This window comes from Mustela putorius, unplaced genomic scaffold, assembly GCF_011764305.1.
Source record: "Mustela putorius furo isolate JIRA1106 unplaced genomic scaffold, ASM1176430v1.1 tig00000127_pilon_pilon_pilon, whole genome shotgun sequence".
NCBI classification, from domain to species: Eukaryota; Metazoa; Chordata; class Mammalia; order Carnivora; family Mustelidae; genus Mustela; species Mustela putorius.
In genome coordinates this window covers 694,194-719,974 of record NW_025421288.1, presented here as the reverse complement: position 1 = coordinate 719,974, position 25,781 = coordinate 694,194, and the positions used below count along the sequence as shown (strand labels likewise).

Genomic DNA, 25,781 nt, shown 5'->3' with positions numbered 1-25,781 from the left:
CTTCATGATTCATTTCATTCTATTTGTAAAATATGACTAGGATTATTAATGATTATTATTAATAATTACTAATTATTATTAATAATACTTATTAATCTATTTCAGAGATGGGATATGGGTGACAGGAAGCTCCCAAATGTCTTAATGTTAATGCCTTTCTGGAGAGAAAAAGAACCTTAACTTGACAAAGGCAAAGCCTCCAGGATCCTCTGAGTCTTTAAAAAGAGAAAAATCTTTTTGAAACCTCCTTTTTCCTTACCTCCCCGAAGCCCCAAGTATGCACGCAGCCATCCCTCACAACCCTGGTGTAGCAGTTTTTTCTGCCCACAGGTCATGTGCTCGTGCTTTAATAAAACCACCTTTTCTGCACCAGACCATTATTCTATGTGATGAAAGATCAGTGCACAGAAAATTAACTTAAGAACTACTGAGGAGTTTTCAGTGGACTTTGGACCGCTTCCATTTCTGCATCCAAAGATGTGAGAAGAGTGAGTGTGTATGAGTCTTGTAGAGTCAGATACAATATCCAGGGCAGTGGAGCATATTCAGCTCAAAGAGCTGTTACAAAGATGGGCCCTTAGCATCCTGAAGGGGAAACATACCATCTGCAGGTCTGTTTCTCAGTGTGCATGTGCATTCATTTGACAGAAAGGAATCCTAGCTCAAAAAGCACTGCTGGTGTAGATATAGGAAGGATAGCACTTTCCTATCTGCTGTACATTTCACATTTTAAAGAATATTGTGTTCATATGCCCATAAATATTCATTCAATGGGCAACCATAACCTCAGAATAATTGCTATTGATGAAATATGTACCAAAATCAGAGAGAAAATAGCCATCCATAAGATTTTAGAGCCAGAGCTTTGAAGTCAATCAGGAGTCAACCATCATAATAACACTTTCGTTTTTTTCTGATTATTGAAACATATTGTCATTATGAAATTTCGATGAGTAAGAGAAACTTAACCTCTATATACCTCTATCTACTCTCTTTTATAACAGTCTCCAAAGTGGTTGAGGTGAGTAGAAAGTGTAGCTCCAGCAAACCCATAGGCCAGGATTAAAGAGGTGATGAAAGATTTCAGTGTTGAATTCAAAATACTACTCAGAAATTGTGATCTTTCCAGATGAACCAGAGGCTCATAACTAAAGCTGACTTCATGGAAAGGAAGAGCAATGTGACAGAATTCATTCTGCTGGGCCTGACCCAGAATCCAGAACTGCAGAAATTCCTATTTGCTGTGCTTTTAATCACCTACTTGATCACACTGGCAGGTAATCTTCTCATCTCCATCACCATCTTCATCAGCCCAGCCCTGGGATCTCCCATGTACTTTTTTCTGTCCTATTTATCCATTATAGATGGTTTCTACTCTTCATCCATAGCACCCAAAATGATCTTTGACTTGCTCTCTGACATGAACACCATATCCTTCAATGGCTGCATGACTCAGCTCTTTGCTGAACATTTCTTTGCGGGAGCTGAGATCATCTTATTAATTGCCATGGCCTATGACCGCTATGTAGCCATCTGTAAGCCCTTGCATTACACGACCACCATGAGCCGACCTGTCTGTGCTTTCTTGGTGGGAATGGCTGTGATTTTAGGCTTTATTCATGGAGGGATACAGGTTCTGTTCATGGTCCAGTTACCATTCTGTGGCCCCAATGTTATTGATCATTTTATGTGTGATTTAATACCTCTCCTGGAACTAGCCTGTACAGACATTCACACATTGGGGCCCCTGATTGCTGCCAACAGCGGGTCACTTTGTCTGCTCACTTTTTCTATGCTGGTTGCTTCTTATATTGTCATCCTGCACTCTCTGAGGACTAAAAGCTCTGAAGGGCGTTGCAAAGCCCTGTCTACCTGTGCTTCTCATGTCACTGTTGTCATCTTATTCTTTGTACCTTGTTCATTCCTGTATCTGAGACCCATGACCTCCTTCCCTGCTGACAAAGCTGTGACTGTGTTTTGTACCCTAGTCACTCCCATGTTGAACCCATTGATCTACACCCTCAGAAATGCAGAAGTGAAAAATGTCATGAAGAAACTCTGCAGGCAAATAACAAAAATTGGTGATAATGAATCTTGGGATTAGAGTATTTACATTAAAATATCTAGTGATATTTTAGAGAGATTTATTCCCCTTCTTACTTGATTAAATGTGGGACAGTCAATTGTCCTGTTTGGATCACTTTTCTTCAGGATCATATATTTTATGGGCAAAGTCAACATATCCACCCAGGAATAGTAGGCACAGTGCATAGAGCCCACATAATTCTAAGATTCCTTGAAATGCTTAGTTTCTTTTAAGATAAGAAGATAAAATTGAATATAATCCAAATCCAAGTTGAAGTATGTTATTGTTATAACAATGCATTCATAAAATATGATCTTTAATAATTTTTATGGAGAAGGACTCATGAGGTCCAAGTAGGAAGGGGCCATAAGTCATAATGTTGCCCTGATCGTTGGTATGAAATGGTTCTGCAGCAATATTTTCAATACTCTCTACACCCTGCACTACAGCTAGAATGAAGTTTTATTTTATAAGAGGAAAAGTTCTATATATGCAATATTGTATAGAAAGCCAGTGAGTCTTGAAGTACTTCCATCCAAATATACTTTTTCTTATCTTCCTGAATTTGAGAGGATAAAAATATCCCTGCACCACAACAATAAAGCATTCTTTACTTCTCGCAGTCCCAATAAGAGAACACTTGCACACAAAGGTACATTTTAAAACTTACATCACCAACATTCCCTGCAGTATACAATTGTCTGCACAAGAATAAGAGGCAGAATTGGCTGATGCAAAAGAAATATAACTGATCAAGTCTGTAGAGTTAAGTCAGAAAACAACTGTATGTCAAAGTTGTGTTTTAAATGGAATATTACTAAGCCATCAGAAAGGACGACTACCCAACTTTTGCATCAGCATGGATGGAACTGGAAGAGATTATGCTGAGTGAAATAAGTCAAGCAGAGAATGCCATTTATCACATGGTTTCACTTACTTGTAGAGGGTAAGGAATAACATGGAGGATATTAGGTTAAGGAGAGAAAAGTGAAGGGTAGAAACAGAGGGGAAGACCAACAATGACAGACTGTAGACTCCAAGAAACAAACTGAGGGTTTTAGAGGGGTGGAGAATTGGGGGGATGGGTGAGTCTGGCGGTGGGTATTTAGGAGAGCATGTATTGCATGGGGCACTGGGTGTTATATGTAAACAACCAACTTGGAACAATACATCAAAAGCTAATGATGGGGCACCTGGATGGCTCAGTGGGCTGAGCCTCTGTCTTCAGCTCAGATCATGATCCCTGGATCCTGGGATTGAGGCCCACATTGGGTTCTCTGCTAGGCAGGGAGCCTGTTTCCCCTCTCTCTCTCTGCCTGCCTCTCTGCCTACTTGTGGTCTCTGTCTGTCAAATAAATAAAATTAAAAATAAAAAGGTAATTATGTATTGTATGTCGACTAATATAATAAAATAAATAAATAAATAAATAAATTGTATTTTAGACATGGACAAAGGAAGAGTCTGAATAGATAGGACAGGAAATTACCAGTGATGTAGAAATAAGTCTGTGTCACAAAACTGAATAACAATGACCACATATCTGGATTACAGAAAATAATCCATAATATTTATATAAGGAAATTCAAAGATAATTCAGAAATAGATGCTTTGAAGTCAGAGATTAAAAGCTTTGGATCAACCAGATTTGATTACTCATCTTGTCTCCTGCATTAATTACCCTTGTCAATGTAACCGTTGTGCTTCATCTCTCTACTGATTTCTTCAACCTGTAAAATGGAAATAGCATTCCATACTCTCAGGCTGTAAAAATTAAACAATTTAGATTGAAAAAAATGAATCAGCTAAAAACTAGTGATATTGCTCAGATTTGGTTATAGCTTTCAGAGATGTCACCAGCACAGAAAGTAAGCCAGGGTCAATGGTTGCTGATAAGAGGAGCCCCAGAACACCACTACCAGCCATCATTCACTAACCATGATCACAGGAAGACCAAACATCTAGGCCAGCCTCACTGTACTTCAAATGTCATAAAAGGCATCTGTATATGAGTAGCAACTGCATAGCAGTGAGTTTTCTCATCAAGGAATCTAATGGGAACTGTGAACAGATCTCTGGACACTAAAAGCCAGCCCCCCACCAACTCCCTAGTCTAGGACACAAATGCCCTTAAACATCTCTGCAATAATGATTGGGGAGCTGGCTGGAGCAACCATGACATGTCTGAGCAGAACTTATTTCAAAATCTCTCCCTGATGATGGATCTCCTTTTGCCGCTCTGGGAGAAGGAGAAGGGAGAGCCCAGTGCCAGAAACCAACAGACCTATCTCTGCACAGAGCTTGGGATTCCTGAGGAAGAGCTCAGAAACCTGTCTTCAGAGGGTGATTTCACAACCAGGGATTGAATATCATGTGATGTTGACATTTCTCATGTTCTCAGGACTTTAGATCAGGTTGGATCTAACTTTACATGAAGGCCTTTTAAAAATATATGTTGTCCCGGGTGCCTGGGTGGCTCAGCTGGTTTACCGACTGCCTTCGGCTCAGGTCGTGATCCTAGAATCCCTAGATTGAGTGCCGCATCAGGCTGCCTGCTTGGTGGGGAGTCTGCTTCTCCCTCTGACCCTATCACTTCTCATATATATGTTGTCCCAAAACAAGCAAACAAACTCAAGTAAGAGAACAAAGTGCTGATTACCAGTGGTGGATGCCAGAGGTGGTTGGTTGTGGGGAGAAGAGTGAAATAGGTAAAGGAGATTAAAAGGTACAAGCTTCACTATAAAATAAATACATCAAAGAGTTAAAAAGTATAGCATAAGGAATATAATCAATAATACTGTAATACTGTTGTATGGTGACAGATGGGTGACTACAATTACCTTGGTGAGCACTGAATATCAAATCCCTACATGGTACAGGTCAACCTTGATAACATATTTTTCCAGTGTGTTCCAAACCTTGATATAACTGAATCCATTAATTTTTCCTGTTTCTCATACCATTGCATCTGTTTAATGTGCTCCTCTTCAACCAGAAATTACATATATACTTTTAAAAAAATCTTTATTTTATTTGAAGGCATTAATGCACTCTATTCTTTCTTTTCCTTTTTTTTTCTTTTTTTTCTCTTTTTTGGTGATCGTATGAATAATATCCAACCATAGGTAATTACAAGAAGGGATGTGCATTTGTAAAACTGTATTTGGGGATATGAATGAGTGTATGCATGAATGTGTGTACACATATGTCTGTGTGTCAGTCAGACTGTGTAGAGACAATGTGTTCATTATAACTAACAATAAGGCACAACTTTAGGTCTGAGTTTAACTGCCTGGAGTTGCCTTTAGTCTCAAAGAAAGTAACCCTTTCAGAAATGATTTGCTTGATCAGAACTCATCTGCCACAATTGCAATCCCTGTGCTATTCATAGACAAATCTATTATCCAGATACCAAAGTGGATTTACGAACAAATGAACAATGTGACAGAATTCATCCTGCCTTGCCTGACACAGAACCCAGATGTGCAGAAACTCTAGTGTACTGTGTTTATAATCATCTACTTTCTCACTGGGGCAGGCATCATATACTCCTTGACATGACAATCAAATCCAGCAGAGCCCTGGGCTCCCCTATGTATTACTTTCTATCTTTTTTGTCCTTTGTAGACAGCTGCTGCTCTTCTACCATGGCTCTCAAAATGATACTTGACTTACTCACGGAAAAGAAAACTGTCTCCTTCAGTGTGTGCATGACTCAGCTCTTTGCAGAGCATTTCTTTGGAGGAGTGGAGATCATCCTGCTCACAGTGATGGCCCTCGACTGCTACCTGGCCATCTGCAAGCCCCTACACAACAGGATTGCAAAGAACAGGCAAATGTGTGGCCACCTGGTATTATAGGGATTTCTGCCTCACATGATAGGAGCAAAAGCATCCAGGAAAAAAGAGAGAGTTAATGATAATTGAATAAGCAAGACAAAAAGTCTACAAATCCAAATTGGAAAGTCAGTATTTAGAACACTTGCAGATCAATGCAATGGGAATTAATCTGAGATAAAGACTGAATACCATTCTACGAGAAAAAACTCAAAGAAAAGGAGATCCAAATTTGATCCAAGACAAAAGTTCTGCAAAAGAATGAGAAAATCATGAAAGCATAACAATACCAAAAAATCAACAAAATACAAAGGAATGAAGAAAGGAAGGAAGGAAAAAAAAGGAGAGGAGAACTACAAGACACACAGAAAACAAAATGGCTAGACTAAGTCCTTATCTATAAATAATTATTTTATATGTAAATGGGTTAAACTCCCCAGCCAAAAGACTTAGAGTCCATTTAGAGTGGCTAAATGGATTTTTTAAAATCCCATTCTATGCTCTCTGCAAGAGACTTACATAAGATTTAAGGACACACATTGTCTCAAAGTAAAGTGCTAAGAAACAGTTTTTCTATGCAAATGGCAACTAAGAGAGGGCAGGAGGGCAGGACTATACCTATGTCAGATGAAATAGACTCTAAAACAAGAACTGTCACAAATAAGAACTTTATATAATCATAAAATGGTCAGTTTACCAGCAAGATATAATAATTATAAATATTTATACACCCACCATCAGAATACCTAAATACATCAAGCGGACATTAACAGATACAAAGGCAGAAATAGACAACAATACATTAATAGTAAGAGATTTCAATATTCTACTTTCAATGATGGATAGAACATATATAGACAAAAAATCAATAAGAAACCAGTAGACTTCAAAATCCTGATTGTTTTATAGGAATCTGAGGGTTTTGAAGGGGCAGGGGGGTGAGAGGTTGGGGGAACCAGGTGGTGGGTATTGGAGAGGGCACGGATTGCATAGAGCACTGGGTGTAGTGCAAAAATAATGAATACTGCTTCGCTGAACAAATAAAAAGTTAAAAAAAAAAAAAAGAAAAGAATCCAGTGGACTTGAATAAAACTATTCCCAAATGGACCTACCAAATATGCATAAAACAGTCGATCCAATAACAGTGGAAAATACTTTCTTCTCAAGTACACAAGGAAGATTATGAAAGATCATATGTTAGGTCACAAAATAAGCCTTCAAAAACTTAATAAGGTTGACAGGCAGCCAAGATGGCAGAGGAGTAGCAGGCTGAGATGACATCAGGGCACAGGAGTTCAGTTAGATAGTTATCAAAACATCCCAAACACCCACAAATCCAATAGGAGATCAACGAGAAGAAGAGCAGCAATTCTAGAAACAGAAAATTGACCATTTTCTGAAAGGTAGGACATGCAGAGAAGTGAATCCTAGGTGATGGGAAGATAGACCGTGGAGGGAGGGGGCCAGTTCCCGGCAAGTGACAGAGCAATGGAGCACAAAATCAGAACTTTTAAAAACTCTGCTCCACTGAAGGACATTGCTCCAGAGGCTAAGCGGGGTGGAGCCCTCACAGGAACAGCATGGTCTCAGCTCTAACAGGGTCACAGAAGGGTCGGGAGTGTCTGAGTGTAACAGACCTCCCAGGTATCAGAGTGGGGAATCTGGCTATCAAGACAGAGCCAAGGAGTGAGCTCTCAGCTCAGGAATGCCTTAAACTGTGATCTGTGGCACAATCATACTGCTGCTCTTTGAGCAGGGACCCCACAGTGGCAGATATGGGGAGACTTACCTACCTTATCTGGAGGCAGGGATCTGCTGGGTTTGGAGACTCCAAATAGGGCTGTGTGCCAGAGACAGAAATGTTTAGACACAGGCCAGATGAGCTCGGAGTGCAGCTGGAGACCAGGGAGATGGGAGTGAGAGCACATTTCTCTGAGGGTGCATTGAGGAGTGGGGCCCCAAGCACTTGGCTCTTCTGGGCCAGAGATTGGGAGGCTGCCATTTTCATTCCTGTTCTCCAGAGCTCTACAGAAGCCTTCAGGGAACAAAAGTTCCTGAGGGTGAAACCCAGCATATTACTTAGCCCACCCAGCCCCTGGCAAGGGTGGTGTAATTCTTCCTCAGGCAAAGACACTTGAGAATCACTACAACAGACCCCTCACCCAGAAGATCAGCAAGAACATCCAGCCAAGACCAAGCTGACTGATCAAGGAGAACAGTGCAATTCCAGAGGATGGGAAAGCAAAGCATGGAATTCATGGCTTTTTCCCATGATTGTTTAGTCTAGCACAGTTAATTCCTTCCTTTTAATTTTAATTTTTTTCTTATTCTAATTTTTAAACTTTTACTCTTTCCTCTTTTAAGATTTGTAACTAGTTTATCTTAACAATACATTTCTTTTAAAAAATCTCTTTGAACTTTTATTATTATAGTCACATTCCATCCTTCATTGTATCTAACTTCATTTTTTGTACACACTTTGGTTTTTCCTTCTAAAAAAATTTGGAATACAACTTCTCCTAATACATCAAAATATACCCTAAATCTAGCACAGGGCTTTGTTCGAGTCTCCAGCCTGAGAAAACTCTTCACTTTCTTTTCCTTTCTTTTACCAAACAACATATTTTATCAACTCCTTTTTTGGAATTTTTTTTTTACATTTTCATCTTTATAGTCATATTCCATCTTTTCATCGTGTTTACCCTTATTTTTGTCTGTGAGTATATATGTATATATATTTTTTTCTTTCTTTAAAATTTTGTGAGGTAGTTTCTTCTAAGAGACCAGAATATACCCAAAATCAAGTGGGTGGCTCTGTTCTATTCACCATCTAATATATATATATTTCTTTTAATTAAAAAAAAGTTTTTAGAACTTCTTTTTACCCCCTTTCATCTCCCCACAATTTGGGGTCTCTTCTGCTTTGGTTAACCCACTTTTCTGGGGTCTTTGCCACCCTTTTAGTATTTTATTCTCTCATTCATATATTCTTATATGGATAAAATGACAAGGCAGAAAAACTCATCACAAAAAAAAAAAAAAAAGGAAGAAGAAGAAGAAGAGGAAGTACCAAAGGCTAGGGACCTAATCAATAAAGACATTGGTAATGTGTCAGATCTAGAGTTCAGGATGATGATTCTCAAGGAGCTATCTGGGCTTAAAAAAGGCATGGGAGATATTAGAGAAAAGGTATCTGGAGAAATAAAATCCCTACTGAAGAGATAAAAGCCCTTTCTGGAGAAATAAAATCAAGCTGAAATCAAAAAAGCTATTAATGAGGGGCGATAAAAAATGGAGACTCTTACTGATAGGATAAAAGAGGCAAAAGAGAGAATTAGTGATATGGAAGACCAAATGATGTAGAATAAAGAAGTTGAGAAAAAGAGACAAACAACTATTGGGCCACAAGGGGAGAATTTGAGAGATAAGTGATACCATAAGATGAAACAATATTAGAATAATTGGCATTCCAGAAGAAGAAGAAGAAGAAAGAGAGAGGGGGGCAGAAGATATATTGGAGAGAATTATTGGAGAGAATTTCCCTAATATGGCAAAGGGAACAAGCATCAAAAACCAGGAGGTGCAGAGAACCCCCTTCAAAATCAGTAAGAATAGATCCACACCCCTCCATCTAATAGTAAAACTTACAAATCTTAGTGACAAAGAGAAAATCCTGAAAGCAGCGTGGGACAAAAAGTCTGTAACATAGAATGATAAAAATGTTAGATTGGCAGCAAACTTATCCACAGAGACCTAGCAGGTCATGAAAAACTGACATGATATATTCAGAGCACTAAATGAGTAAAAACATGCAGCCAAGAATACTATATGCAGCTAGGCTATCACTGAAAATAGAATGAGAGATAAAAAGCTTCCAGGACAAACAAAAACTGAAAGAATTTGTAAACACCAAACCAGATCTACAAGAAATACTGAAATTGGTCCTCTAAGCAAAGAGAGAAACTAAAAGTAGTAGATCATAAAGGAACAGAGAAGGTATACATTAACAGTCACCATACAGGCAATACAATGGCACTAAATTCATCTCTCTCAATAGTTACCCTGAGTGTAAATGGGCTAAATGCCCCCCTTCAAAAGACTCAGGTATCAGAATAGATTAAAAAAAAAAAGACCCATCACTATGCTGTCTGCAAGAAACTCATTTTAAACCCAAAGACACCTCCATATTTAAAGAGAAGGGGTGGAACACAATTTCCCATGCTAAGGAACATCAAAAAAAAAAAAAAAAAAAAAACGCTTGGGTGGCAATCCTTATATCACATAAATGAGTTTTTAAGCCAAAGACTATAATAAGAGATGAGGAAGGACATTATATAATACTCAAAGGGTCTGTCCAACAAGAAGATCTTACAATTTTAAATATCTATGCCCTAACATAGGAGCAGCCAATTATATAAACCAATTAATAACACAATCAAAGAAACACAGCAATAATAATGCAACAATAGTAGGGGATTTTAACACTCCCCTCACTGAAATGGGCATATCACCCAAGCAAAAGATCAATAAGGAAATAAAGATCTTAAATAACACACTGGGTCACATGTACATCACAGACATATACAGAACATGCTATCCAAAAGCAACAGAATACACATTCTTCTCTAGTGCACATGGAACTTTCTCCAGAATAGATCACATCCTGGGTCACAAATCAGGTCTCAAATGGTAGCAAAATATTGGGATCATTCCCTGCATATTTTCATGCCACAGTGCTCTAAAGCTAGAATTAAATCACAAGAGAAAATTTGGAAAGAACCCAAATACATGGAGGCTAAAGAGCATCCTACTAAAGAATTAATGGGTCAACCAGAAAATTAAAGAAGAATTTAGAATATTCATGGAAACAAATGATAATGAAAACACAACTGTTCAAAATCTGTGGGACACAACAAAGGAAGTCCTGAGAAGAAAATAGTGATACAAGCCTTTCTCAAGAAACAAAAAATGTCTCAAGAACACAACCTAACCCTACACTTAAAGGAGCTGGATAAAGAACAGAAAGGAAAGCCTAAATCCAGCAGAAGAAGACAAACAATAAAGATCAGAGCAGAAATCAAAGAAATAGAAACCAAAAGAACAGTAGAATAAATCAATGAAACCAGGAGCTGGTTCTGTGAAAGAATTAATAAGATTGATAAAACCCTGGCCAGACATATCAAAAAGAAAAGAGAAAGAACCCAAATTATATAATCAAAAATGAAAGAGGAGAGATCATCATGAACAACAAAGAAATAAAAAGAATTATAAGAACATATTATGAGCAACTATACACCCACAACTTTGACAATCTGGAAGAAATGGGTGCATTCCTAGAGATATATAAACTCCCAAAACTGAACAAGGAAGAAATAGAAAACCTGAATAGACCCACAACCAATAAGGAGATTGAAGCAGTAATCAAAAATCTACCAAGAAACAAGAGCCAGGGCAGACTGCTTCCCAGAAAAATTCTACCAAGCATTTAAAGAAGAACTAATACCTATTCTCCTGAAACTCTTCCAAAAAATAGAAATGGAAGGAAAACTTCCAGACTCATTTTATGATGCCAACATTACCTTGATCCCAAAACCGTCAGACCCCATCAAAAAAAAGAATTACGGACCAATATCCTTGATGAACACAAATGTGAAAATCATCACCAAAATACTAGCCAGTAGGATCCAACAGTACGTTAAAAGGATTATTCACCACAACCAAGTGGGATTTAATCCTGCGCTACAAGGTTAGCTCAATATATACAAATCAATCAATGTGATACAATACATAAATAAAGGAAATAATAAGACACATATGATACTCTCAATAGATGCTAAAAAACACTTGACAAACTACAGCATCATTTCTTGATCAAACTATTCAAAGTGTAGGGATAGAGGGCACATACCTCAATATCATCAAAGCCATCTATGAGAAACCCACAGCTAATATCATTCTCAATGGAGAAAAACTGAGAGCTTTTCTGCTGAGGTCAGGAACATGACAGGGATGACCATTATCACCCCTGCTATTCAATATATTACTAGAAGTCCTAGCCTTAGCAATCAGACAACAAAAAGAAATTAAAGGCATCCAAATCAGCAAAGAAGGAGTCAAACTATCAGTCTTTGCAGATGATGTGATACTTTATGTTGGAAAACCCAAAAGACTCCACCCCAAATATGCTAGAACTTGTACAGGAATTCAGTAAAGTGTCAGGATATAAAATCATTGCACAGAAATCAATTGCATTTCTATATACCAACAGCAAGACAGAAAAAGAGAAATTAAGGCATCAATCCCATTTACAATTGCACCCAAAACCATAAGATACCTAGGAATAAACCTAACCAAAGAGGTAAAGAATCCGTACTGAGAAAACTATAGAGTATTCACCAAATTAATTGAGGAAGATGCAAAGAAATGGAAAAATGTTCTATGCTCATAGATTGGAAGTACAAATATTGTGAAAATGTTGATGCTACCTAAAGCAATCTACACATTTAATGCAATCCCTATCAAAATCCCATCCATTTTTTTTTTCAAAGAATTGGAACAAATAATCCTAAAATTTATATGGAACCAGAAAAGACCTCAAATAGCCAGAGGAATGTTGAAAAAGAAAGCTAAAGTTGGCAACATAACAATTCCAGACTTCAAGCTCTATTACAAAGCTGGTATCATCAAGAGAGTGTGGTACTGGCACAAAAACGGACACATAGATCAATGGGACAGAATAAAGGACCCAAAAGTAGTCCCTAAACTCTATGAACAACTAATCTTTGACAAAGCAAGAAAGAATGTCCAATGGAAAAAAGACAGTCTCTTCAACAAATGATGTTGGGAAAATTGAACAGCCACATGCAGAAAAATGAAACTGAAAAACCACACACAAAAATAGATTCCAAATGGATGAAAGACCACAATCTGAGAAAGGAATCCATCAAAATCCTTGAGGATAACACAGGCAGCAACCTCCTTGACGTCTACCAAAGCAAAATTTCTTCCTAAAAACATTGCCAAAGGTAAGGGAAGCAAGGCCAAAAATGAACTATTGGGACTTCATCAAGATCAAAAGCTTTTGCACAGCAACTGAAATAGTCGAAAAAAAAAAAAAACAAAAACAAAAACAAAAGACAAATGACAGAATGGGAGAAGATATTTGCAAGTGACATATCAGATAAAGGGCTAGTATTCAAAATATATAAAGAACTCATCAAACTCAACACCCAAATAACAAACAATCCAATCAAGAAAAGAGCAGAAGACATGAACAGACATTTCTGCAAAGCACATGAAAAGCACATGTGCAGTACATGAAAAAGTGCTCCACATCAATCAGCACCAGGGAAATACAAATCAAAACCACAGTGAGATTCCACCTCACACCAGTCAGAATGGATAAAACTAACAAGTCAGGAAATGACAGATGCTGATGAGGATGCAGAGAAAGGGGAACCCTCCTACACTGTTGACGGGAATGCAAGCTGGTGCAACCACTCTGGAAAACAGCATGGAGGTTCCTCAAAAAGTTGAAAATAGAGCTACGTTATGATGCAGGAATTGTGCTACTGGGTATTTACCCTAAAGATACAAATGCAGTGATCCAAAGGGGCATGTGCATCCAAATGTTTATAGCAGCAATGTCCACAATAGCCAAACTATGGAAAGAACCTAGATGTTCATCAACAGATGAATGGATCAAGAAGAGGTGATATATATATACAATGGAATACTATGTAGCCATCAAAAGAAATGAAATCTTGCCATTTTATGACATGGATGGAACTAGAGGGTATTATGCTGAGCAAAATAAGTCAATCAGAGAAAGATAGTTATTTCCCTGATATGAAGAATTTGAGAGGCAACATGGGGGGTTTGGGGGGGTAGGGAAGGAAAAAATGAAATAAGATGGGATCAGGAGGGAGACAAACCATAAGAGTTTGTTACTCTCACAAAACAAACTGAGGGTTGAAGGGGAGGGGGTTAGGGAGAGAGGGGTGGGGTTATGGACATTGGGGAGGGTATGTGCTATGGTGAGTGTTGTGAAATGTGTAAATCTGGTGACACAGGCCTGTACCCCTGGGGCTAATAATACATTATATGTTAATAAAAAATTAAAAATTAAAAAAAATTAAGGTTGAAATCCTACAAAGGTATCTTTTCTGAACACAGTGAAGTGAAACAAAACCAATAGCAGAAGGAAAACTAAAAAATTCACAAACACATGGAAATTAGATAACACATTATTGTACAATCTTTGTGTCAAAGAAGGAATAAAAAGCACTGTTAGAAATATGTCAAAACAAAATATTTTTAAACTAAAGACTAAAACCTATATGATGCAGCAAAAACAATACTAAGACAAAAATTTGTAGCAATGAACACCTACATTTAAAAAGATCTCAAGAGAAGAATAAATGAAACAAGATGGGATTGGGAGGGAGACAAACCATAAGTGACTCTTAATCTCACAAAACAAACTGAGGGTTGCTGGGGGGAGGGGGTTTGGGAGAAGGGGGTGGGGTTATGGACATTGGGGAGGGTATGTGCTTTGGTGAGTGCTGTGAAGTGTGTAAACCTGGTGATTCACAGACCTATACCCTTGGGATTAAAAATATATGTTTATAAAAAATAAAAAATTTTAAAAAAAAAGAGAAGATCTCAAGAGACCAAACACTATGCTTCAAGAAAGAAAGAAAAAAAAAAACTAAGTCCAAAATTTCCAGAGGAAGGAATAATTAAGAGGACAGTGGAAATCAATGAAGTGGAGACTAGGAAAACAATAGAAAAATATCACTCAAACCAAGAGTAGTTTTTAAAGTAAAACAAAATTGTCAAACTTTAGCTGGTCTAAGAAGAGATCACACATGGAACAAAGGACATTAAAACTCATGCCACAGAAATAAAAGGATTATAAGACACTACTCCAATTATATGCTAAAAAGGTTGGTTAACCTGGAAGAAATAGATAAATTCCTAGGAACATAGAATCTATCAAATCTGACACATGAGGAAATATATAACCTGAACCGATCAATAATGAACAAGAAAACTAAATTCATAAGGAGAAACCTCTGAAGAGAGAAAAATCCCAAGACTAGAGGGCTTCACTGGTAAAATCTACAACACAACATTTAAGGAGAATAAATGCCACTCCTCAAAAACGTCTAAAAATTGCAAAGGAAAAACACACCTGAACTTCCTTTATAAGGTCAGAATTACTGTTACAAAGAAAGAAAGAAAGAACAAAAGAAAGAAAGAAAGAAAGAAGGAAGGAAGGAAGGAAAGGGAGAGAGAGAGAGAGAGAGAGAATAAAAGAAAAGAAATACATAGAAATAAACTAAACTAAAAAATTTAAAAGATTTGCAAACTGAAAACAACAAAACATTTATGAAAGAAAACTAAAACAAAAAAAAAAGCGCAAATAAATGGAAAGACATAATGTCTTTCTAAAATGTGGGAATCAATGTTGTAAAGATGTTCATACTATCCAAAGCGATCTAGAGTCTGTATAATCCCTATCGAAATCCAAATCCAATGTTGACTTTTTCAAGGTGATTTGGTGCAGAATTTCGACCAGCTCCTCAACACCCCAGAAGCTGAGGGAGAAAAGACTGTACCGGAGCCTCCTTTCAGTAGTTTTTTCATCCTCTACCTCTGAATGTCTTTATGTATAATGTTTGGCTCAGTGGGATTTTTTTCAACCCCTACCATGTGGAAATACTGTTCTTTACTGTAAATCTGCACAATTCCTTCTGTGAGCTATAGAGAAAAAAGCTATATTCCCATGAACAAATCATGAGAATCCTTCATCTCGATACACACACCAAAGGAAATTGATCGATCTATGGATCATAAATTATCCAATCTCTGATATCTGAGAATTCTGCCATATGAGCCTCCATTGTTGCAACTAATAAAAATGCCAGTCTTCCAGAGTTACATAGCACATAACCTTGAAAACTGGCATTTCTATTCTCAGGACCACTATAAACTTAGAACAGTGACATGTTCAGAGAGAAGTCCATCCTCTGAACTCTGACCTATGCCTAAACCACCCCCACCCTGTGCCAGGCTCAAAAATGTCAAAATGAGCAGCAAAGCCCTATCAGGAAGCTTTCCTACTTGTCTTAACAAAACCTCACCCTAATCTATAGCCACAGACACATGTCTCACCAAAGCACACCCCCATTTCTAAAACTGGCTTCTAATGATATTTGTGAGTACCAAGGGGGAGTAAGCAAAAAAACTGTGACTGAAGCTTCCAGCAAAGATTCCAACAGGACCAATTACTAATCCTCTGAGGAGTTAAGAGGTCAATGCACTATCAAATCCTGCACTTCGTGAAAGTCTATTTAAATATTTCTCTAGAGTCTATGAAGAAAGAATTACAGGACATTTAAGTAAATGAGAGAGGCAGAGCATGTACCAACAAGCTTAAGATTCATAGAGGAGACATGCTCTCAATCTCAGCAGATTAAAAGTGGGAATTAAAAGAATTCTCTCCACACTACTCTTGGACTTGCTGGGAAACATAAATTTGGCAAGATTTGAAAAACATATATATATATCCAATCAAGCGGTTGCGCTTCTACATGTTATAGTTCTATACACTCGCTTTTTTGATGAATTTTTTGTTCCATTATTCTTACTTTAGATTGAATGTACTTCTGATCTTTGAAAAACATATGTATTATGAAGACGCATTTATACTTTCAAAGGAGGCCAAGAAAGTAAGTAGAAATTTATCCTAAAGTATTGAAGTTTCCTAACTAAAACAGCTCATTTTCTGGGTAAATTCTGACTGATAATGGGAACTAAAGTAGACTAAAATGACCAAGACTGGGAGAGTTCTCAGAAGGAGAATTCCAGTGACCCACTTGTTAGTTCTCAAAGTATATTTGCAGCTATGGGGCTATGCTCTCAGGGGAAGAAAACAATGACTGGGTGCCATGTAAAAACACTGGAATCCACAACCAAATAGATCCAGGTCAGTAATAACTCAATCTTTTTCCACAAACTTTAAACAGATTAACTTAATTTTCACAAATTACTTTTACTGAATAGTTTTTATAGCTAGATTCTGTGAAATGAAGTAAACCTTTTTCTCTTAATATGAATTTGAACATGATGACATGAAAATACCAGTAAAATGTGATCTGTAATGCTGCCACACAAGATGCTGTTGAGAACAACCAAGGTCTCTTTTTAAAAATTGTTGTTAATGTATATGTAGAAGTAGATTGCTTTGGTAGGTTTCTATATGTGATTAGTTCAAGTTGGCTCCCCTTTTGGTGACTTATGTTGCCACACTGAAGTTAGAATTAGTGGAGTAAATCTATTAGGGATGATGAAGCACATAGTTCCCACCTATAGCAGCCATGGATAGAGAAGAAACTAAAGAGACTGAGCTTTCTGAAAAACAAGATACTTTCCTCACTTTTATTTCTTTAATATTTTATTTATTTATTTGAGAGAGAGAGAGAGTAAAGCACAGTGGAGGGCAGAAGGAGAAGTAGACTCCCTGCTAAGCAGGGACCCCAATGCTGGACTCAATCCAAGGACTCAGTCTTGGGACTTCAGGATCATGACTTGACTGACTGAGGCACCCAAGCACCCCTCTTCACCTTTACTGGAGCTGAAAGGTCATGATGCTGACTGCTGACTTCTGTGTCCAGAATCTTTTGAGGAAACATAAGTTTTAACATTTTCAGCAGGGATAGGGAAAGGAGAAAGAAAAGGGTAGAAGGAATTAAATATCCTATGATCATGTGTAAGATATACTCACTATTGAAAATCCCTATACAGATCATTCAAAAAAAGAATATATTCTTGTATATATTCAATTTTTCAAACAATCAGAAATGAAACTTTTAAGTTCATCTCACTTGATTAAACTTAGTGTCAAAAGAAAAACTTCTATTATCTTAGATAACATTTTTCCCAAAACAATAGGAAATTCAAAAATTTCCCAAACAATAGGAAACTTCGTGATTCATTTCATTCCATTTTTAATATATGGCTATGCTTATTAATTATTATTATTAATAATTACTAATTATTATTAATAATACTTATTAATCTATTTCAGAGGTGGGATATGGGTGACAGTAAGCTCCCAAATGTCTTCATGTTAATGCCTTGCTAGAGAGAAAAACAACCTTAACTTGACAAAGGGAAAGCCTCCAGGATCCTCTGAGTCTTTAACATAAGAAAATCTTTTTAAAACCTCCTTTCTCCTTACCTCCTCCACTGCCCAAGTATACAAGCAGCCGCCCCTCAGAACGCTGGTGCAACAGTTCTTTCTGCACAAAGGACAGGACTTGTGCCCGTGCTTTAATAAAACCACCTTTTCAGCACCAGATCATTATTCTATGTGACGAAAGTCCAGTTGCACAGAAAATTAACTTAAGAACTACTGAGGAGTTTTCAGTGAACGTTGGACCGCTTCCATTTCTGTGTCCAAAGATGTGAGAAGAGTGAGTGTGTATGAGCCTTGTAGAGTCAGATACAATATCCAGGGCAGTGGAGTGAATGCAGATCAAAGAGCTGTTATAAAGATGGGCCCTTAGATCCTGAAGGGGAAACATACCATCTGCAGGTCTGTTTCTCAGTGTGCATGTGCATTCATTTGACAGAAAGGAATCCTAGCTCAAAAAGCACTGCTGGTGTAGATATAGGAAGGATAGCACTTTCCTATCTGCTGTACATTTCACATTTTAAAGAATATTGTGTTCATATGCCCATAAATATTCATGTCAATAGGCGACTATAACCTTAGAATAATTGCTATTGATGAAATCTGTACCAAAAGCAGAGGGAAAAGAGCCATCCATAAGATTTTAGAGCCAGAGCTTTGAAGTCAATCAGGAGTCAACCATCATAATAACACTTTCCTTTTATTCTGGTGTTTGAAACATATTGTCATTATAAAATTTATATGAGTAAGAGAAACTTAACCTCTATCTATCTCTATCTATTCTCTTTTATAACAGTCTCCAAAGTGGTTGAGGTGAGTGGAAAGTGTGGCTTCAGCAACCCCAGAGGCCAGGACTAAAGAGGTGATGGAAGATTTCAGTGTTGAATTCAAAATACTACTCAGAAATTGTGATCTTTCCAGATGAACCAGAGGCTCATAACTAAAGCTGACTTCATGGAAAGGAAGAGCAATGTGACAGAATTCATTCTGCTGGGCCTGTCCCAGAATCCAGAACTGCAGAAATTCCTATTTGCTGTGCTTTTAATCACCTACTTGATCACACTGGCAGGTAATCTTCTCATCTCCATCACCATCTTCATCAGCCCAGCCCTGGGATCTCCCATGTACTTTTTTCTGTCCTATTTATCCATTATAGATGGTTTCTACTCTTCATCCATAGCACCCAAAATGATCTTTGACTTGCTCTCTGACATGAACACCATATCCTTCAATGGCTGCATGACTCAGCTCTTTGCTGAACATTTCTTTGCGGGAGCTGAGATCATCTTATTAATTGCCATGGCCTATGACCGCTATGTAGCCATCTGTAAGCCCTTGCATTACATGACCATCATGAGCCAATTTGTCTGTGCTTTCTTGGTGGGAATGGCTGTGATTTTAGGTTTTATTCATGGAGGGATACAGGTTCTGTTCATGGTCCAGTTACCATTCTGTGGCCCCAATGTTATTGATCATTTTATGTGTGATTTAATACCTCTCCTGGAACTAGCCTGTACAGACACTCACACTTTGGGGCCCCTGATTGCTGCCAATAGCGGGTCACTATGTCTGCTCATTTTTTCTATGCTGGTTGCTTCTTATATTGTCATCCTGCGCTCCCTGAGGACTAAAAGCTCTGAAGGGCGTCGCAAAGCCCTGTCTACCTGTGCTTCTCATGTCACTGTTGTCATCTTATTCTTTGTACCTTGTTCATTCCTGTATCTGAGACCCATGACCTCCTTCCCTGCTGACAAAGCTGTGACTGTGTTTTGTACCCTAGTCACTCCCATGTTGAACCCATTGATCTACACCCTCAGAAATGCAGAAGTGAAAAATGTCATGAAGAAACTCTGCAGGCAAATAACAAAAATTGGTGATAATGAATCTTGGGATTAGAGTATTTACATTAAAATATCTACTGAATATTTAGAGAGATTTATTCCCCTTCTTACTTGATTAAATGTGCGACAGTCAATTGTCCTGTTTGGATCCCTTTTCTTCAGGATCATATATTTTATGGGCAAGGTCAACATATCCACCCAGGAATAGTAGGCACAGTGCATAGAGCCCACATAATTCTAGGATTCCTTGAAATGCTTAGTTTCTTTTAAAATAAGAAGATAAAATTGAATATAATCCAAATCCAAGTTGAAGTATGTCATTGTTATACCAATGCATTCATAAAATATGATCTTTAATAATTTTTATGGAGAAGGACTCATGAGGTCAAAGTAGGAAGGGGCCACAAAAGTCATAATGTTTCCCTGATTGTTGTTATGAAATGGTTCTGCCGCAATATTTTTAATACTCTCTACATCCGGCACTACAGCTAGAATGAAGTTTTATTTTATAAGAGGAAAAATTCTATATATGCAATATTGTATAGAAAACCAGTGAGTCTTGAAGAAGTACTTCCATCCAAATATACTTTTTCTGGGCGCCTGGGTGGCTCAGTGGGTAAGCCGCTGCCTTCGGCGCAGGTCATGATCTCAGGGTCCTGGGATCGAGTCCCGCATCGGGCTCTCTGCTCAGAAGGGAGCCTGCTTCCCTCTCTCTCTCTGCCTGCCTCTCCGTCTACTTGTGATCTCTCTCTATCAAATAAATAAATAAAATCTTTGAAAAAAAAACTAATATACTTTTTCTTATCTTCCTGAATTTGAGAGGTTAATAAATATGCCTGCACTACAGCAAATACAGTAAAGCATTCTTTACTTCTCGCAGTCCCAATAAGAGAACACTTACACACAAAGGTACATTTTAAAACTTCCATCACCACCATTCCCTGCAGTATACAATTGTCTGCAGAAGAATAAGAGGCAGAATTGACTGATGCAAAAGAAATATAACTGATCAAATTTGTAGATTTAAGGCAGAAAACAACTGTATGTCAAAGTTGTGTTTTAAATGGAATATTACTAAGCCATCAGAAAGGACGAATACCCAACTTTTTCATCAACATGGTTGGAACTGGAAGAGATTATGCTGAGTGAAATAAGTGAAGCAGAGAGAGTCAATTATCATATGGTTTCACATTTGTGGAGGGTAAGGAATAACATGGAGGATATTAGGTAAGGAAAGGAAAAGTGAAGGGTAGAAGCAGAGGGGAAGACCAACCATGACAGACTATACACTCCAAGAAACAAACTGAGGGTTTTAGAGGGGTGGAGAATGGGGGGATGGTGTCTGGTGGTGGGTATTTGGGAGAGCATGTATTGCATGGGGCACTGAGTGTTATATGTAAACAACCAATCTTGGAACAATACGTGAAAAGCTAGTGATGTATTTTGTAGTGACTAATATAATTAAATAAATAAATAAATAAATTTTAGACATAAGTCTGTGTCACAAAACTGAACAACAAAGACCACACATCTAGATTACAGAAAATAATTCATAATATTTATATAAGGAAATTCAAAGATAATTCAGAAATACACACTTTGAAGTCAGAGATTAAAAGCTTTGGATCAACCAGATTTGATTACTCATCTTGTCTACTGCATTAATTACCCTTGTCAATGTAACCGTTGTGCTTCATCTCTCTACTGATTTTTTCAACCTGTAAAATGGAAATAGCATTCCATACTCTCAGGCTGTAAAAATTAAACAATTTAGATTGAAAAAAATGAATCAGCTAAAAACTAGTGATATTGCTCAGATTTGGTTATAGCTTTCAGAGATGTCACCAGCACAGAAAGTAAGCCAGGGTCAATGGTTGCTGATAAGAGGAGCCCCAGAACACCACTACCAGCCATCATTCACTAACCATGATCACAGGAAGACCAAACATCTAGGCCAGCCTCACTGTACTTCAAATGTCATAAAAGGCATCTGTATATGAGTAGCAACTGCATAGCAGTGAGTTTTCTCATCAAGGAATCTAATGGGAACTGTGAACAGATCTCTGGACACTAAAAGCCAGCCCCCCACCAACTCCCTAGTCTGCGACACAAATGCCTTTAAACATTACTGCAATAACCAATCAAGGAGCTGGCTGGAACAACCATGACATGTCTGAGCAGAACTTATTTCAAAAGCTCTCACTAATGATGAATTCCCCTTCTGCTGCTCTCAAGGGAGGAAAAGGGAGACCCACTGCAGTGCCAGAAACCAACAGACCTATCTCTACATAGAGCTTGGGTTTCCTGAAGAAGAGCTCAGAAACTTGTCTTCAGAGAGTGATTTCACAACCAGGGATTGAATATCATGTGATGTTGACATTTCTCATGTTCTCAGGACTTTAGATCAGATTATATCCAACTGTACATGAAGGCCTTTTAAAAATATATGTTGTCCCGCGTGCCTGGGTGGCTCAGTTGGTTTACCGACTGCCTTCGGCTCAGGTCATGATCCTGGAATCCCTAGATCGAGTCCCACATCAGGCTGCCTGCTTGGTGGGGAGTCTGCTTCTCCCTCTGACCCTATCACTTCTCATATATATGTTGTCCCAAAACAAGCAAACAAACTCAAGTAAGAGAACAAAGTGCTGGTTACCAGTGGTGGATGCCAGAGGTGGTTGTGGGGAGAAGAGTGAAATAGGTAAAGGAGATTAAAAGGTACACACTTCACTATAAAATAAATACATCAAAGAGTTAAAAAGTATAGCATAAGGAATATAATCAATAATACTCTAATACTGTTGTATGGTGACAGATGGGTGACTACACTGACCTTGGTGAGAACTGTCAGATCCCTTCATGGTACAGGTCAACCTTGATAACATTTTACATCAGTTACACTTCAATATTAAATTCTTTTTTCTTTTCTTTCTAGGTGGCTTATTGTTCACTTTTTTTTAATTTTTTTTATTTTTTATAAACATATATTTTTATCCCCAGGGGTACAGGTCTGTGAATCACCAGGTTTACACACTTCACAGCACTCACCAAAGCACATACCCTCCCCAATGTCCATAATCCCACCTCCTTCTCCCAAACCCCCTCCCCCCAGCAACCCTCAGTTTGTTTTGTGAGATTAAGAGTCACTTATGGTTTGTCTCTCTCCCAATCTTGTATGCTACCTAAAGCAATCTACACATTTAATGCAATTCCTATCAAAGTACCATCCATCTTTTTCAAAGAAATGGAACAAATAATTCTAAAATTTATATGGAACCAGAAAAGACCTCAAATAGCCAAAGGGATATTGAAAAAGAAAGCCAACGTTGGTGGCATCACAATTCCGGACTTCAAGCTCTATTACAAAGCTGTCATCATCAAGACAGCATGGTACTGGCACAAAAACAGACACATAGATCAATGGAACAGAATAGAGAGCCCAGAAATAGACCCTCAACTCTACAGTCAACTAATCTTCGACAAAGCAGGAAAGAATGTCCAATGGAAAAAAGACAGCCTCTTCAATAAATGGTGCTGGGAAAATTGGACAGCCACATGCAGAAAAATGAAATTGGACCATTTCCTTATTGTTCACTTTTTAAAAAATTTTATTATTATTCTGTTTTGTTAGTCACCATAAAGTATTTCATTAGTTTTTGATATAGTGTCCCATGATCCATTGTTTGCATATAACAGCAGTACTCCATAATGCCCTCCATAATACCCATCACTGGGCTAACCGATTCTCCCACCTCCCTCCCATCTGAAACCTTCACTTTGTTTCCGTGAGTGCATAATCTCTCATGGTTTGTCTCCCCCTCTGATTTAACCCCTTCATTTTCAAGCTCAACCATACAATTTTCCCATGTTTCCACAGGACTGACTATAACAGGAGCTATGCTAATACATCTTTGGGCACACACCCAGGCAGATATCCTCATCTCTGGTAACAAGGGAATCAAAGGACTGATCTTGACATTTGGGAATGGGGCTACATTTGCAGTTGAAATGAGGTTATGATCCACCCTAAAATATCTTAGGAATACTTTTTCAAATTTAATTTTCAAATTTGATTTTCAAATTTAATTCCAAAGATATTGTGTGTTGGGCATCAATATTAGCTTCCCTCACTATACATAAATTTAAACAAGTAATGGTGATCTGTGTCAGGCAACACAAAGGAATATTATTGTGCAATGGTGAAGAAGTAAAATTGTGGAATTGTATCTTTGTTTGTCTCATTTTACCCAAACTAATCCCAAAATCATTTTTCGTGGAGATATCACTGCAAAGATTGCACAAGTTGGCATATTTGAAGGGACTCACAAGAAATCACAAAGCATAATCATATAATACAATTTTTTGAAGACCAATGATACTGAGAACTGAGAAACAGAGTACAGGCAAGCACTGAAGGTTGAAGAGATGTCCAAACAATAGCCCTAGTTTGTCTGTTCACACAGACAAACAGGCCTCATCTCTAGTTGAACCACCAAGATCAGCATGAGATAATTCTGGGCTTCGTGAAAGCTCAGGGAAGAAGTTTGCCATGAGGTATTCATGTCCCTCTGGTCAAGTCAGTTATGCTAAGTAAAAGCCAACAGTAAAAAAAAATAAAATAAAATAAAATCTTGGCATCATCAGGGGAGTTTGGGACTTTAAAAATACATCAAAAATTCCCCTGGTCCTGTCTTATGCAATGGTCACAACCCTGCATGACCAGAGTTAAGACTTTCCTATTGAGTAGTAAAATAACCCTTTCCTACACACTCCACTCTCTGACTCTTGGTCAAGACTAAATCACTCATAATCATTCCTTCTCCTGCAAGTTTTGCATGATGTATAGAACAGGTAAAATAACAGACCAAGTGCAAAGTGTGAATATCTTGTATCATCAAATAAAGAATTGGTATTGTTTAAAGAAGCATTTCAGCTAACCGAATATTCCACCACAAACTTAATCACAAACAAGCACAAGTTGGAGAACAATGTAATCTCCCTTGAATAGAGAAATTAAGATTGTATGAAAAGTATTAATTGGTAGATTTACTGTAACAATTAACTAATCCTAGTTTCTCCTCTAACCAATCAGATTTCATTGAATGAACATCATGGAAGATGTCAATTCCACTTCCTAATATATTTGATCATCAATTTAAGTATTATAGATTTTGTTGAAATCAAATTAATCCTACCAATTATAAATGATAATATTAAACCAAATAACAGTTACACTATTATTGATTGGATGCTCCCTTTATAACAACAATTACTTCTTGCTATCAATTTAATTTTCATTCAGACCCCTCATTTGATATAACCCGGGGTTTCCCACATCCTCCAGTTATCCACGTCCCCTGTATCAGGCTTCATTTCCAGTCCATTGACTATTGCCAAAACCTAAGAAAAGTCATACTATATCACTATAGTTATAACCCGGATCTTCTGGTACCTAAAGAACACCGTTCTTAACACACTGAGTGGATTTATAGTTTCCTTTTCAATAATCAGCTTCCACTCAGCCACTTTTCAGACTGAGAGATGGATCGCCACACTGAAGACACCATCTATACACCAAATAGGCACCGACCATAAATTGATCATAGGGAGGGACCCATTCAGCTAGAGGGTAAGTCACTCCACAGGAGGATCTAATGTAGGGCTCAAAGGCAAGGCAGTCACTTGTTCATGTGTGCAATGGGTTCCCTCTTTCACAAATCATGTGCTTATATTTCTAATTAAGAAAATAAATTTTCTGTTCATTTTCCTCCCTACTAGAATGATTATCTGATATATCCTGGGACTTATGGGTATTTCACAT

The 25,781-nt window shown here is 37.8% G+C and overlaps 2 protein-coding genes across 2 annotated transcripts; both read left to right on the top strand.

The window, feature by feature from the left end:
• Positions 1-1,162: 1,162 nt before the first annotated feature.
• On the top strand, positions 1,163-7,062 carry LOC123388318 (olfactory receptor 4C45-like). Its single transcript, XM_045067826.1, has 2 exons — positions 1,163-2,044; positions 7,051-7,062. Exons 1-2 carry the CDS (start codon positions 1,163-1,165, stop codon positions 7,060-7,062), a joined length of 894 nt encoding a protein of 297 aa, XP_044923761.1.
• A 12,014-nt stretch (positions 7,063-19,076) lies between these two features.
• On the top strand, positions 19,077-20,018 carry LOC101687253 (olfactory receptor 4C45-like). The gene has a single exon (XM_004782061.2). It carries the CDS (start codon positions 19,077-19,079, stop codon positions 20,016-20,018), a length of 942 nt encoding a protein of 313 aa, XP_004782118.2.
• The last annotated feature ends 5,763 nt before the right edge of the window (positions 20,019-25,781 follow it).